The sequence below is a fragment of the Narcine bancroftii genome, chromosome 9, assembly GCF_036971445.1.
Source record: "Narcine bancroftii isolate sNarBan1 chromosome 9, sNarBan1.hap1, whole genome shotgun sequence".
In the NCBI taxonomy this organism is placed as follows: Eukaryota; Metazoa; Chordata; class Chondrichthyes; order Torpediniformes; family Narcinidae; genus Narcine; species Narcine bancroftii.
Genome location: NC_091477.1, coordinates 120,598,078 through 120,613,345, shown reverse-complemented (window position 1 = coordinate 120,613,345; position 15,268 = coordinate 120,598,078). Strand labels below are relative to the sequence as shown.

Genomic DNA, 15,268 nt, shown 5'->3' with positions numbered 1-15,268 from the left:
AATCCGAGTACAGAAAACACTTGCAATATTCTTATTACGACACTTGATACTTTGACAAATAAAGCATGGAACATTACGGCACAGTACAGGTCCGTCAGCCACTTTATTGACCCAGCAATATAAACCAACTCTGCAACAATCAAATTCTACCTCACTTGGCCCAAATAATTCTATATTTTGACATCCATGTGCCCATCTATGTGTCTATTGAATGTTCATATTGCACCAGGTCGACGCTGCATTACATTTTCTCTATGAAAAATAACCTTAATCTGACATCTTCCCTAAATTTTCCTCCACTCCCCATCAAACAGATGTGCTCTGGAAATAGGCTGTCCACTAAATCTAAACCCTTCATGATCTTAATGATCTTATACACCTTGATTAAGTTACGTCTCGTCATTCGGCATTATAAAGAGAAAAGCCTTACCGCTGCTAACCTTTTGATTTAAATTACCATATTTGGTTACACATAAACCCAGCTAAAGTCATCAGAATATTAATCCTCTGAATTGTAGTTCCGATCATTTATCTGTCAATAAACCTTCTTGTGAGATCACAGAGAAACCACAAAATGTCCAATGAGTTATCTTTGTTGTGAGTGCACTGGGAGCTTCCTATCCACTGAACTGTCATTCGCAAAAATGTGCACATACAAGGACAGTCATGAATTGCGAGGAATATGGGCTAACTTTTCGCGTCCCTCTTCAGCTCTCTCCTGCAATATCCGGTCATTGCTATTTCCTGATCCCAGTTTATGCCCTGAGATTGGAGATGGTCAAATATGAACAGCGAGGGCGTGTCGTGAACCGAGTTCAGGTTTCGAAATACATCAGGGTAGAAAGTTGAGGAGATCTGTGCCCGAAGCTCATCTCAAGGATGTGAACTCAGAAGGTCTATGTCCAAAGCTTAAACATTGAAGTTAACGATCAGTTTATTGAAAAACATATTGTACAATGCAGATCGACATTGAAATTCTTACTTGCTGCAGTCAAGCAGGTAGGCATTGTAGAGACAATAATATAGATGTACAATAAATGTGTGGCATTGGAGCAGTCTATTGTTGATGTCCCAAGGGGAAGTTCAAGAGTCTGATAGCGGTTGGAAAGAAACTATTTCTCAACCCACGGGTGCTGGCTTTCTGGTTTCTTTACCTCCTGTCGGGAGAAAGGAGTGGGAGAAAGCCACCACCTGGGAGTTGAGGTGCGTGTCGACGGAGGCAGCGCCTCACAAAGATGGGAGTTAGAGCCTGAGATGGACCCAACTATATTTTCTACGTTTCGCAGCCCTCTCTCCTCGTGTACCTTCCACAGTACGCCTGTGAGTAACACAGATCCCATACCACAGAGGAGTGGAGAGCTGACAGGCACTCGTTTTCAGCGGCATTTGATGTTCATGTTTTTTTTTATAGTTGTCTTGTATAATAATAAGTAAATTATACTATTTAAATAGTTTGACATTATATTTAGTCGAATGATTAATTTGAACGGTTTTTATTACTTCCTCTCTCTCTCCCTCCCCTTATCCTTTCTTCAGTGTTGATTATACAAGCTTCCGTTTGGCGCAGACCATGATTTTTACCATTGAAGAAATAAATCAGGATGAAAACCTTCTCCCCGGGATCACACTCGGGTACAAGATCCACGATGACTGCTCGTCCCCAGCGATTGCCTCGAGGGCAGCGTTCACTTTGATCAACGGAGAAGAAGAAATGATTGAATACCCGGAATGTAGAAGCTCCTCCAACGTCGCTGCCATCGTTGGTTGTGAACTATCCACAAACTCCATCGTAACCGCACGGACAATCGGATCCTTCGGAATCCCACTGGTAATGGGTTAAATATTTGAATGAGGCACTATAATGACGATTTTCAACGACGTTCGATGTTAGTAAAGAGCAATGACATAACGTTCTATAGCAGAAATAAGTTAGTAGAGAAGACACGTGATAAAATTGCATTTTAGAGCTTGGAAAATGGTTAATAAATCGTACAACGTTTAACTCTGTGTAACTTTTGTTGTAATATATAAGTAATTTGTGAAAAGTTTGAATATTTTTCAAACGATGCCTGTGATCCATGCAAATGTAATTCTACAGTTGCCAGGACCAGGTATTCCTGTATTGTTATATTGTATTTCTCTTTCATTTGTTGGAACGTCAAGTAAAAAGGACCTAAGACGCATTCTTTTATCCTCTTTATCCCATTATTGTGCCAGATATCAAAGAAAGGATTATTTAAAGTAAAAGGATGAAGTGCATTCTGCTTTAACATCATCTTAGCTATTTGGTAGTTCTTAATTCCTCTTTGTACATGAATTCCATCCCATATCTTGAATAAATGTTTTAAAATTGGTACTCCTCTCAAAGGTTCTTTGTTCCATTTATATAAAAATTGTTCTGGATTAGTTTCTCCTATATTATTCATTTCATAGGTACCCTTGCTGTCTTCTGCCCAATTTGATAACAGGAGGATAGAAATCTTAATTGAGCTGCTTTATAATAATTTTTTAAATTCGCTAAGTGTAATCCTTCCTGATAAAATTTCCAAGGTAATTTTTCCAAAGCTTTCCTTGGCATTTTATCATGACTAATAAATTTTCTTACACTTTTATTTAATTATTGAAAACCTTCGTTGGTATAGGAATGGGTAATGAATGAAATAAATATTACAACCTGGGAAAAATATTAATCTTTATACAGTTTACCCTTCCTATTAAATATATTGGTAAATCTTTCCATCTCTTTAAATATTAAATAATTTTTTGGTAATGACAGTTTAAATAAATTATTTAAATTTCTATCAATATTAATTCCTAAATATTTAATTGCTTCCTTTTACCACTTAAACATCATCACCTGCTTACTTAATGTATGTATACTCCTCATCATTCATAGGCATCACTTCAGTCTTTCCTACATTGACTTTATAACCTGATATCAAACGATATTCTACCAATTGTGCATTAATTTTCTTCAATGTTATTTCTGGTTCTGTAAGTAACATCATCTGCAAATAAGTTAATTTTATGTTCTCTATCTTCTATCAAATAACTCTTAATCTCATTATCTCTCCTTATCACTTCTGTCAACAGTTATATGGCCAATGCAAATAAAAATGATGATAATGGGCATCCTTGTCTAGATGATCTTTCTAATAGAAAAGGTTTAGATATTTGCCTATTCGTGCCCACCTTAGCTTTTGGATGATTATACAAAGCTCTTATCCAATTTATAAAATCATTTGGAATTCCGAAAAAATTCATTACTTTTAATAAAAGTCCCATTCTAGTCTATCATACAATTTTTCTGCGTCTAAAGTCACGGAGAATGGGCTACATTTAATAAACATAATTTTAACTCTATCGTCTGCAGATCTTCTATGTTTAATAAAGCCAGTCTGATCCATATTTATTATTTTAGGCAAATATTTAGTTAATGTGTTAGGTAATAATTTGGATACTATTTTATTATCTGTATTTAATAATGATACCGTTCTATAAGACGATGGTAATAAAGGATTTTTCCCTTTTTGGAAGAACTTTTATTAATGTTATTTTAAAAGATTCTGGTAAGTCATTAGAGTTTTTCATTTGTTCAAAAAGTACCATAAAGCAGGAAGTAACAGCTGGTTAAGTTCTTCATTAACCTCCAGAGAGAAACCATCCTCTCTTAGAGTCTTATTATTTGGCAAAAACATCAAAACATCATGTAATTCAACATTCGTAAAGGAATTGGATAATTTCATTTATTCATCGACATTTATTTTAGGCAATGTAACTTGTTATAGATATTCATCTATTTTTCCTCGTCCTTTAAACATTCAGACTGATATAATTGTTTATAAAAAATCCTAAGATCATTAATTTCTTGCGTTTTCTATGTAATTTGACCAGTTTCTCTTTTTGTGCTATTATTGGTCTTGATAATTGCTCAGCTTTGAGTTTCCATGTTAAAATTTTATAGGCTCTATCAACTAATTCATAATATTTCTGTCTCAGTACGTCGTTCTACTTTATAAGATTGCATTACGTTTCAATTTTTTTGATTCCAATAATCTTTGTTTCTCTTCATTTTTATGAATATGTAATTCCTTTTCTAAATACAATATATCTTTGTCTAATTGATCTACTGCTTTCATATATTCCTTCTTTATTTTAGATGTGCAACTCATTATATGTCTTCTTAAATAGGTTTTCAAAGTCCCATACAATAAATTTATTTGCTACTGAGTGTTCATTAATTTCTAGTTAAAATTTTATGTTGGCCTCATAAATTCACAAACGTCCTTCCTCTTTAAAAGTATTGTATTAAATCTCCATCTATAATTCACATTTTGTTCTTCTCCCAACGCAATTGATATCACTAAAGGTGAATGATCCGATAATATACTTGCTTGATATTCTATCTTCTGAAATTAAGCTTGTAATTGTGGAGAAACTTCAAAAAAATCAATACGTGAATACGTCTTGTGTCTAAAAGTATAAAAATAGTCCCTATCATGAGGACGTACTTTCCCCCAACTATCAACAAGTCTCATCTCATTCATTAAATCTGTCACGATTTTAACTATTTTATATTCAACAATATTTCCACCTGATCTATCAAGTTTTGAACCAGAAGTAAAATTAAAATGGTATTCATATATTGATCATTTTCTCTGCAGGTCAGTCCCTACTCCACCTGCTCCTGCCTTAGCGATAAGCAGGAATACCCGACATTTTTTAGAACTATACCCAGCGACGAGTACCAGTTCAAAGTTCTCGCTGAACTGGTGAGAACGTTCGGTTGGACGTGGGTCGGAACTATAAGAAGTAACAACGATTATGGCAATTTTGGAATGCAGGGATTTGTGGAGCACGTGGAAAAGTTTGGGGTTTGTATCGCCTACTCGGAGTCATTTCAGAGGACCGACCCAGTGGTGAAAATCAGGAACATTGTCCGGGTGATTAAACAGGCGTCCACGGATGTAGTGGTGGCCATTGCTGCTGCCGGGGAAATGCGGATTTTGTTGGAGGAAATTTGGCGTCAAAACGTAACGGGCATCCAGTGGATCGGAAGCGAGGGCTGGGTTACAGGACATCTTCTCTCGCCCGAATTAAATGCAATTTATCTCGCCGGGACAATCGGTACAGCAGTCTACAGGACAGAGATCGACGAACTCAGAGAGTTTCTTCATAATGTCCATCCTTCCAAATTTCCAGGCAACGTTTTGGTGACAGAGTTTTGGGAGACGTTGTTCACATGCAGGTTTACCACTGAGAACACGATCATTTCAGGAAATTCTCCTGTTCCAGTTCAGCAATGCACAGGGAAGGAACAAATGGAAGGGATAGAAAACTCCTACCTGCCGGCAATAATGGACGGAAGTTCTTACCACGTGAATAAAGCGGTCTACGCTATCGCTCATGCTCTCCACGACCTGTTAACCTGTGAAGAAGGCAACGGGCCCTTTGTGAATCACACATGTGCACAGATTTCAAATTTTGAGCCTTGGCAGGTATTGAAATATGAGCTTTTCTTGTGCTTACAAACAGCACATTGGCAATGCGGGAGAGCTATGATCAATGCTTGAAATTTATGTGGTTCCATTTTCATTTCTTCGCCATCCAAGACACTTTGGCCACAATTTTCTTCGTGATTATCAAAATTCTTCTTTTAGAGAATAGGTTCAAAGGTTAAACATATGAATATGCAAAGTGTGGGGAACAGGGCAGCTAATTTGCAGGATAAAGATTACCCCGGTGATGGTGTGTTTCGTGTGCAGATCGTCAGCAGTGGGGATTGGTAAAGGATGAATATTGACATCAGCACTTGTACAAGATCCCTTGTTTATGAACGATATTAGGGCAGTTTTTTCTCCAGCTTCTTGTGGGGGTGGGGGTGGGGCGGGAAAGGGATGGGTGGAATGTGTTTACATCTGACAGGCTGCACAGCCACAGAACAAAACTTCCGCACCTTTGGGGCCTTCGGGGATGAAGACGTGCGTAGGAAGGGCAATGAGGTCCTGCAAAGAGAGTTTTCAGGTTGTTAAGCGCTAAGTTGAAGGACAAGGCCTCTTCGGGTTGTTGTCTCAAGACTGGTCCCAGTGCCGCGTCCTAGCAGTGAGGATAGAAATAAGAAGATAATGCAACTTAAAACGTGTCAAAAGACATGGTGCAGGTTTAGGATGCTAGATCATTCAGCTCTATTCCAGGGAAGGTGGACCTGTTCTGTTTTTGCATCTGAACGAGCGGGACTAATATCCTTGCGGGAAGATTTGATAGTACTGCTGGGGGATGGGGGTGGAGGGTGGGTTATCGGATTCAAACATAATTCTCCTGGTGAGGACCAGAGTGCCAGATGGATAAAGGGTGCAGGAAATAAAAGACAGGTGGAAATTATTTGTAATGTTAGAAGTCAAAGGTTGTACGTGGTGGAATTGTTCTCAGGTGCATCTATTTCAATGCAAGAAGTACTGCAGAAAAGGCAGGCGATTTTAGAACGTGGATTGACACGTGGAATTATGACCTTGTGGCCATTCGTGAAACGTTTGAAGGAGGAGCAGGACTGGCAGCTCAATGTTCTGGGCTTCAATTACTTCAGACACAAGAGAGCAGAGGGCGGGGATGAAAGGGGAAGGAGTAGCATTGCTCCTCAGGGAAAATATACAGCTGTTATCAGATGGGACAGACAAGTAGCTGCCTCTACTGAGGCTAAATGGGTGGAGCAGAGGAAAAGGAAAGGTATGACCACACAATAGTTAATGAAAATTTAAGAAGCAAATATGTAGAGATAGAACAGAACTGAAGGAAACATAGGTCGTGATAGCAGGGCATTTTAACTGTCCATATATTGACTCCCATACCATAAAAGGACTGGATGGCTTGGAGTTTGTCAAATGCATTCAGGAAAGTTTTCTGAATCAATACATAGAGGCCTCCCAACCAGAGAGAATACAATAATGGATCTCCTATTGCGTAACGAGACAGGACTGGTGATAGAAGTGTGTTGGGGAACCTTTTGGGTCCAATGATCAAAATGTCATTATGGAGAAGGATAGTTCTGGTCCTCGGGTTGAGTTTGTAAATTGGAGAAAGGCAATTGTGATGAAATAAGAGAGGACCTAGAATGCATGGACTTGAACAATTGTTTTCAAGTGATGACATGAGGACTAAGTGGGAGACCACAATGTTGAGAGTAAAGCACTTGTATATTCCTGTCAGGTAGATTGGGGATCTGGTTCAGAAGAAGAGAGTGGTGAATAGTAGGCAACATGGAGAAAATGAGGTACATGAGGAGTATAAAATGCAAGAAGAAACCCAAGAAAGAAATCAAAACATCTAAAATAAGACACAAGGTTCCTTTTGTATGCAATGTGAAGGAAAATCCCAATGGATTCTGCAGGTATAGTAAGAGCAAAAGGATAGCAAGGGACAAAATTGGTCCCCTTGAAAATCAGAGTGGACAGCTATTTAAAGAGCCAAAAGAGATGGGGAGATCTAAAATGAAAACTGTACACCCAAAGTATTCAAATGTTCTACAGGAAACTGACACACAATGTAGAAGTACATGGATAAGAGAGGTATGGAGGGCTATGGACCTGGTGCAGGCCAGTAGGACTAGGCAGAAAAGTTGACCTGTACAGACTAGAAGGATGGAAGCACCCGTTTCCGTGCTGTACGGTTCGAGGTTTTTGTCTTGGGTCTTAAATAGTGATTTTCATTCAGTGATGATATCGAGTTAACCAAGGCCAGTATCTTCATCCCTGACCCACCGCTAGATATATGTACATTATATTGATGGGGCGCCTCCAAGATCAACATATTACTCCAGGTGACAATTATCCTATAGAATATTTAAATAATTTGGGTGTATAGAGAAGTTCAACGTCTGTACCTCCGCATTCCGAATCAACGTCACTGCTAACTTCTCCCCTTCTGTGCTTTATTCTTTCCCAGCTGCTCCACTACCTACGCCTCGTTAATTTCACAGCGAAGACTGGAGAAATCGTACATTTTGATGAAAACGGTGATCCAGTGCCAAGATACGAATTGGTGAACCTGCAAACAAATTCAGAGGGTACAATTGACATTGTGAATATTGGCTATTATGAAGGCTCAGCTCTGCCAGGTCACGAGCTGGTAATGAATTTTGGAGATATCATGTGGAGTACGAACAGATATAAGGTATGCCGCTTTACCGTGGACTTTTTCTGGCCAATAAGGACAACATGGTAGATGGAGGCAGTTAATACCGATTGTCGAATACACCAATTTCTGTGCAAGCGTAGTGTGAATGGATTATATTTTTATTCGTTGGAGTTCAGAATGCCCACATTGTCCCAGTGTGTGGTTCAATGGTTGAATATATTGAGTGCGGAGGTTCTAAAGAATATTGAAAAAAAAGACCTGTGTGAGTGGATAGCGTCATTCAGCCCAGACCGGTCTACATTTCGACTGTATGACCGTGAGAACTGCTAGACATGGCCCACAAAGAGAAGAGCCTTGATGTGAATTAAACAATAAAAATCTGAAGAATAATTTGGGAGTCTGGGATAACATGAGTATTGGGAAAAACGGAACAGATTTTCCTATGTTTCATCACGTGGATATGATAAAATAGGCATTTGGTGTCGTTTTGCTTTAGATCCCACGAGCAATTTGCTCAGAACCCTGTCTTCCCGGAACAAGGAAAGTGAGTCTGAAAGGGCAACCGACATGTTGTTTTGACTGTGCAGAATGTGCCGATGGTGAGATTAGCAACATCACAGGTGAGTCCATTAATATAGAGGAGATTGGAAAAATGTTTGTGTTAAAATTCATGTACAGCAGGGTAACAGCACACAAGCTCATGCTTCCAAAATGGACTAAATTAACCTCCAACCTCCTCCAACTTTCGTGCATTTTGAAGGGTGGGATGAAATCCGATCCGGGGAAACCCTACCCATACACGCATACAAAGTCCTTCGAGATGATCCGGGTACGAATCCGGAGCATGGCCACTTTGTCCTTGCATTGCGCTGCCGGCTTCCTCAGCAGTGCCACATGGTGCGCCAAAATGTCCACTTTCCTGCTGTGCAAGTATGTAACTGTATTGCACGGGGCCTCCGGAATTTCATATTCTGTGCTCACGAATATTTGGAGTTTCACATTGGATTTCCTTATTCAGATTCCACAGATTGCATGAAATGTCCCTCGGAATACTGGTCAAATCAACAGAAAACCCGATGTGTTCGCAAGAAGGTGGAGTTCCTTTCCTTTGGAGAAGTTCTGGGGTTTGTGTTGGTGACGCTCGCTCTAGTGGGAGTCTGCTTCACCTTGGCCACCGCTGCTATTTTCTACCGTTACCGGGAAACTCCCATGGTGAAAGCGAACAACTCCGAGCTCAGCTTCCTCCTTCTCTTCGCTCTCATGCTTTGCTTCATTTGCTCGCTCAGCTTCATTGGGGAACCCTCCGACTGGTCTTGCAGGTTGCGTCGCACTGTTTTCGGAGTTGTTTTCGTTCTCTGCATTTCCTGCATTTTGGGCAAAACCATTCTAGTTGTGGTGGCCTTTAAAGCAACTCTTCCCAACAGGAGCGTGATGAACTGGTTTGGACCCGCTCAGCAACGGCTGGGCGTGTGTATCCTGACATTTCTGCAGGCTTTAGTTTGCGTTGTCTGGCTAAGTGTGTCACCTCCCCATCCCCTGAAAAACATGAGCTATTATCGAGACATCATTATTCTGGAATGCGACGTGGGGTCATTAACGGCCTTTTACTTGGTATCGGCCTATATTGCTCTTTTGTCCATTGTGTGTTTAGTTCTCGCTTTCCTTGCCCGGAAACTTCCAGACAACTTCAATGACGCCAAGTACATCACCTTCAGCATGTTGATCTTCTGCGCGGTTTGGATCACGTTCATTCCAGCTTATGTGAGTTCTCCAGGGAAGTACACGGTGGCCGTGGAAGTGTTTGCTATCTGGGCCTCAAGCTTTGGTTTGTTGGCCTGTATTTTCGCACCCAAATGTTACATTATTGTAGTGAAGCCGCAGAATAACACGAAGAAACACATGATGGGCAAAGGAACTTCACCATAAACTAAGAAGCACGCGAAATTACAGATGCTGGAATCCTTAGTAAACAACGAGAAGCTACTGAGGGTCAACGGGCCAGGCAGCCCCCATAGAGGGAAATGCACAGACAACGTTTCAGATCGGTACATTCCATCAAGATCATATGCCCCTCCAGCTTCTGTTCCATTACTAAAACGCGTGTTTGCGTATGATTCCTGCATGTTGAAATTGTCTTGATTCGTTTTTGATGTGTCCGTAGTTTAATTTGATGTGAGTTGAACAGGAATGTTCTCGATTCGGATTATTAAAACCTGTTACAAACAGGAGCCACTAGGCCGTGCATAGCTATAACACAGAATGAGAAAAATGGATTAAGGAGACCATCGATTCATATAACAGGTTACTTTAGCTGGAATCATCACTGGACGCAACAAATCTGCAGCTCTAATCGAACAATTGAGTGGGTAGTTCGTTCATTATTTAAGGAACAACCCAACACCCAACCCCAACCAACCAATTTTCCCTTGCAACCGCTGCAACCGTGTCTGCCTGTCCCGCATCGGACTTGTCAGCCACAAACGAGCCTGCAGCTAACGTGGACATAAATCTCTCCATAAATCTTGTTCCGCGAAGCCAAGCCAAAGAAAGAAGAAGATTTAAGGGAATTAATTCGCCATGGGTTCTTTCTGCTTTCATTGGGTTCTCTTGTGAGTAGTGTAATGGATAAATATTGGGAGAATTTGCTAAGATTAGAGTAGGCTACATACATACACACATTTTAAAGCAGATCTTATTTGAAAGACTTTAGAATTCATATTCAGTGAACTTTACAGAAACAATGGTGAATGCTATGCACATTTCACAAGTGGGTGCTAATTGAAATGACGTCGTGAAATGAATAGACATTGTTTGGATTGAGACAGGCTAGCTGGTTGAATAACTACAAGGTGCTCTCTCAAAGGTCAATGAGTAGTTTTGTTTACCTAAGACAAGAGCTTGACCAAGAGGGAGAGCTCCTGTGGTTTGCTGTAGAAATTGGGAATTTGCAAGTGAGAGTCACATGGGCTTTATAGCTGTTGGCAGTTGAAGAGAGAGAGAGAGAGAGGCTCAACAAGGTCTCTCAGCCAGACTGTGCATGACCCTGAAAGAGACTGAACAGTCACGGCTGAAATAAGCCAGGAAAAGTTGGTTGGAAGCAGAAAGCTCCAGAGTGGCAGATGGCTGGGAGTGCTATCTCTCTGGTGTTTCTCTTGGAATAAGTGGAACAGAAAGGAACTCTGTAGTAGCCTGAAAGAAAGAGGTTGTCATCTGGAGAACCCTGATGGTGTAAGTTTCATCAGCGAGACATTGAGGTGACTAATGGTGATACCTCAGTTGAGGAAATTCTGGAACAACAAATCTCCCTCTGCAAATCCTATAAGAACCTTTTTGAGTGTTAAACATTTACCTTTCGAGCACCAAAGCCTGGTGAACTTGATAGATGTTAAATTCTGTGCACAATATAAGAATTGCCTGCAACTAGAGAATTTGGAAGAAGGGGAAGTGAGATTGGACTGTGAACCAAAGAACATTTCTTAAATTTACACTCACATCATACACATGCGCTTAGAATTAGAAGGGGGTTAATTTGGGTTAGTTAAATATTGAGATAAAGCTTGATTCTATTTTCATGCATAAAGTTAATTAAAAACAACTTTTGTTTAAATAACCATTTGTCGTGGTGAATATCTATTGCGGCTGGGTTTTGGGGTCCTTTGGTCTCGTAACAGTAGTGATGTACAGGAAGCACCAAGCTGGAGCTCAATAGATATCAACGATCGTTATCAATGGGAATGTAACATTTTCAAATTAGCTGTTGACACAAAATGAGGAATTTTGGATATTATGAGGAACTTCAAAAAGAAACTAACAGGCAGAGGGAATCTGCAAATACATGCGGGTGCAGCACAATGCGCAAGAAGGGCTGTGGTGAAAACAACGCAATGCTGAGCAGTTTGCAATTGGGGAGGGATTTGGATGTTGATAATCAGAGGGCTTGGGTATCCCTATACATAAGCTGAGAGTCTTCCAAAAGACCATGAGAAGCCAATCAGCCAGTATTTCCCTCTATCCTCTCTCCCTTATTTCTTTAGTAGTATGTTAAAATTTACTACAGAAACAAAGTTTTCATATCTAAACGCATTAGATTTGATCAAGAAATCCCAGGGTAATTGGGCTTTATCAGCTCTAAGCTTTAATTTCCTTCTACAAAATTTCTTTATTAATAGTTTCTTTTGGCCTTTCCCATGAGTTTACTTTCTTCCTTTCCTTCTTTGTTGCTATTCTTTGTTGTAAGATGGTCTATTCCTTCCACATTTTGATACAAATTTAGTCAATTTTAAATGACCCTTTATTAGATATATGAAACCATAGAAGGTTGTAGCACAGAAATCGACCCCTCGACCTTCCTTTTTAATTTTGGATAGACAGGACGTTAACAGGCCCTTTTGTCCTACGAGCCCATACCACCCAATTACACCCAATTGATCAACAAACACCCGTACATTTTGAAGGGTGGGAGGAAACTGGGGCACCTGGAGGAAACCCATCCAGACGTTTGGAGAATGGATAAATTCCTTCGCGTTTAATATTCTGAATCGAGCACTGATTGCATAGGGTATGTGAGTGGAAATAAAGAGAAACATAGAAACATAGAAGATAGGAGCAGGAGTAGGTCATTCGACCCTTTGAGCCTGCTCCACCATTCAACGAGATCATGGCTGATCTTAAAGTTCAGTACCCCGTCCCCGCCTTCTCTCTGTAACTTTTAATTCCCTTATACTGAAGAAATAGATCTAATTCCCTCTTAAATATATTTAATGAACCTACCTCTACTGCCCTCTGTGACAATGAATTCCACAGATTCACCACCCTCTGGGTCAAGAAATTCCTCCTCATCTCGGTCCTAAACGGTTTGCCTATTATCCTCAAACCATGGCCCCAGGTTCGGGATTTTCCCATCCTTGGAAACATCCCATCTGCATCCATTCTGTCCAGTCCTGCCAGAATTTTATATGTCTCTATGAGATCCCCTCTCAATCTTCTAAACGCCAGCAAGTACAATCCCAATTTGCGCCATCTTTCCTCATGTCATTCCTGCCATTCCAGGTATCAGCCTGGTGAATCACCTCTGCACTCCCTCCACTGCAAGAACATCCTTCCTTAGATAAGGTGACCAAAACTGCACACAATACTCCAGGTGGGATCTCACCAAGGCCCTGTACAGCTGCAGTAAGGTATCCTTGTTCCTCTTGATATGAAGGCCAACATACCATTTGCCTTTTTAACCGCCTGCTGTACCTGCATGCTCTCTTTCAGAGACTGGTGTACAAGTACCCCTAGGTCTCTCTGCACTTCCCCATCTCTTAATCTATTGCCATTCAAATAGTAATCTGCCCTCCGGTTTGTATTACCAAAGTGGATAACCTCACATTTATCCACATTGTAGTGCATTTGCCATGGATCTGCCCAGTCCCTCAATTTATCCAGATCACACTGGAGCTTCCTGACCCCCTCTTCCGTGCACACAACCCCTCCTAGCTTAATGTCATCTGCAAATTTGGAGATATGACATCCAATCCCCTCATCCAGATCATTAATGTAAATTGTCAACAGCTGGGGTCCCAGTACAGATCCCTGTGGCACCCCACTGGTCACCGCCTGCCACTCAGAAAACGAGCCATTTATCCCAACTCTCTGTCTTCTACCTACTAGCCAGTTCTCAATCCACATCAATACTTTGCCCCCAATCCCATGAGCCTTGATTTTGTAAGCCAGTCGTTTATGCGGGACCTTATCGAAGGCCTTTTGGAAGTCCAGGTACACCACATCCACTGGCTCTCCCCCATCTATTTTACCTGTCACCATCTCAAAGAATTCCAATAGATTTGACAAGCACGATTTACCTTTTGTAAATCCATGTTGACTCCGTCCGATCCCTTCTCTGTTAGTCATATGCTCCGCTATTACATCCTTAATAATGGATTCCATCATTTTTCCCACATGCTCTGTGTGAACACATTACACTTCATATTCCATTAAATATTTCCCCATTCTACATTAACCCATGTATTGTAGGTTTTCCTACACTATCCTTTAAAAAAAATACTGATCTGCGTACGTTATTCACTTCCTCTGAATGAATGTCACATTTGAATGGCTTCTACCCCACATGTCTTCACTATGTGATAACGCATTAAACCTATCCATGGCCCAACACACTCATGTCAACGTGAAGATAACACATTATCCCCTCTACATCCTCAGGAGTTTGCGGAGTTTTGGTATAAAGCGGACACATTGGCAAACTTCAGCAGATGTGCAGTGTACTGACCGGTTTCTTCACGGACTGGTTTGGGGCCTCAGATAAACCGGAGCTGAAACAAAGTTAATGAACACCGTCCAGTACATCACAGGCAAAAAAATCGACATGGAAAGTTGGCGTCAGGGAGGATGCACACCACCCAGGACAGTCTGTTCTCGCACCCGCCATCAGAGGTCTCGGTGCCACAGAACTCCCACCACCAGATTCAGGAACAGCTGCTACCCCTCTACCATCAGACTCCTCAACAACAAACTCAATCATAAACCTATTTAAGGACTCTTACATCGCTCATTAATCATGACAGAATATTTATTTTATTCTTTGTTGCAGTCAGTTTGTTTAAATTTCTCTTTCTTGTGTAATTTTTTGGAGTCTAGTGTTTGTTGCACTACGAATAAGTAGAAAAGTTGCCTGGCCCAAAAGACAAAAAAAATCTAAAGGTTATATGTGATGTCATGTATTTACTTTAATAATAAGTCTGAACTTTGAATTTTAATCTTTGACATGCGAACAATTGCACCATTCAAAACCATTTTGGCTGATAGATGAATGGGGGAGCTCTTGGGGATACGAGTCAAGCATAGGCAAATGGAACCAGTCTAGATGGCAAATTTGGTCGGCTTGGAATTAGATTGGATGGCACCTCCGTGCAGTATACCTATATGACATCTTGAGCGTACTAAAAAGTGATCGACACGTTTCTTCACGTTAAGTATATCATAGAACGTAGGAATCTCGCAGAATAAAATGCACTGTGGTAGAAGAGACATGATGAGACATGACATGAGACAATGGCATAAAAGTAAAACCCACGTGAGATATTTATGGGACTAAGGTATGCGAGATCGCTTTATCTTTTAGCATTCAAACATG

The 15,268-nt window shown here is 40.6% G+C and overlaps 1 protein-coding gene across 1 annotated transcript; it reads left to right on the top strand.

Annotated features, from left to right (window-relative positions):
- The first annotated feature begins 1,540 nt into the window (after positions 1–1,540).
- On the top strand, positions 1,541–10,056 carry LOC138743626 (extracellular calcium-sensing receptor-like). Its single transcript, XM_069899151.1, has 5 exons — positions 1,541–1,828; positions 4,665–5,498; positions 7,939–8,166; positions 8,627–8,750; positions 9,149–10,056. The coding sequence occupies exons 1-5, from the start codon at positions 1,571–1,573 to the stop codon at positions 10,054–10,056; spliced, it is 2,352 nt and encodes a 783-aa protein (XP_069755252.1). The 5' UTR covers positions 1,541–1,570.
- The last annotated feature ends 5,212 nt before the right edge of the window (positions 10,057–15,268 follow it).

What these genes read in the sequence shown, in the direction of transcription:
- LOC138743626 (XM_069899151.1), top strand. Translation starts at nt 1,571, where the DNA reads ATGATTTTTACCATTGAAGAAATAAATCAGGATGAAAACCTTCTCCCC. An exon ending in GATCCTTCGGAATCCCACTG is followed by an intron (nt 1,829 to 4,664) that starts GTAATGGGTTAA and finishes TTTTCTCTGCAG; the next exon opens with GTCAGTCCCTACTCCACCTG. An exon ending in CAAATTTTGAGCCTTGGCAG is followed by an intron (nt 5,499 to 7,938) that starts GTATTGAAATAT and finishes ATTCTTTCCCAG; the next exon opens with CTGCTCCACTACCTACGCCT.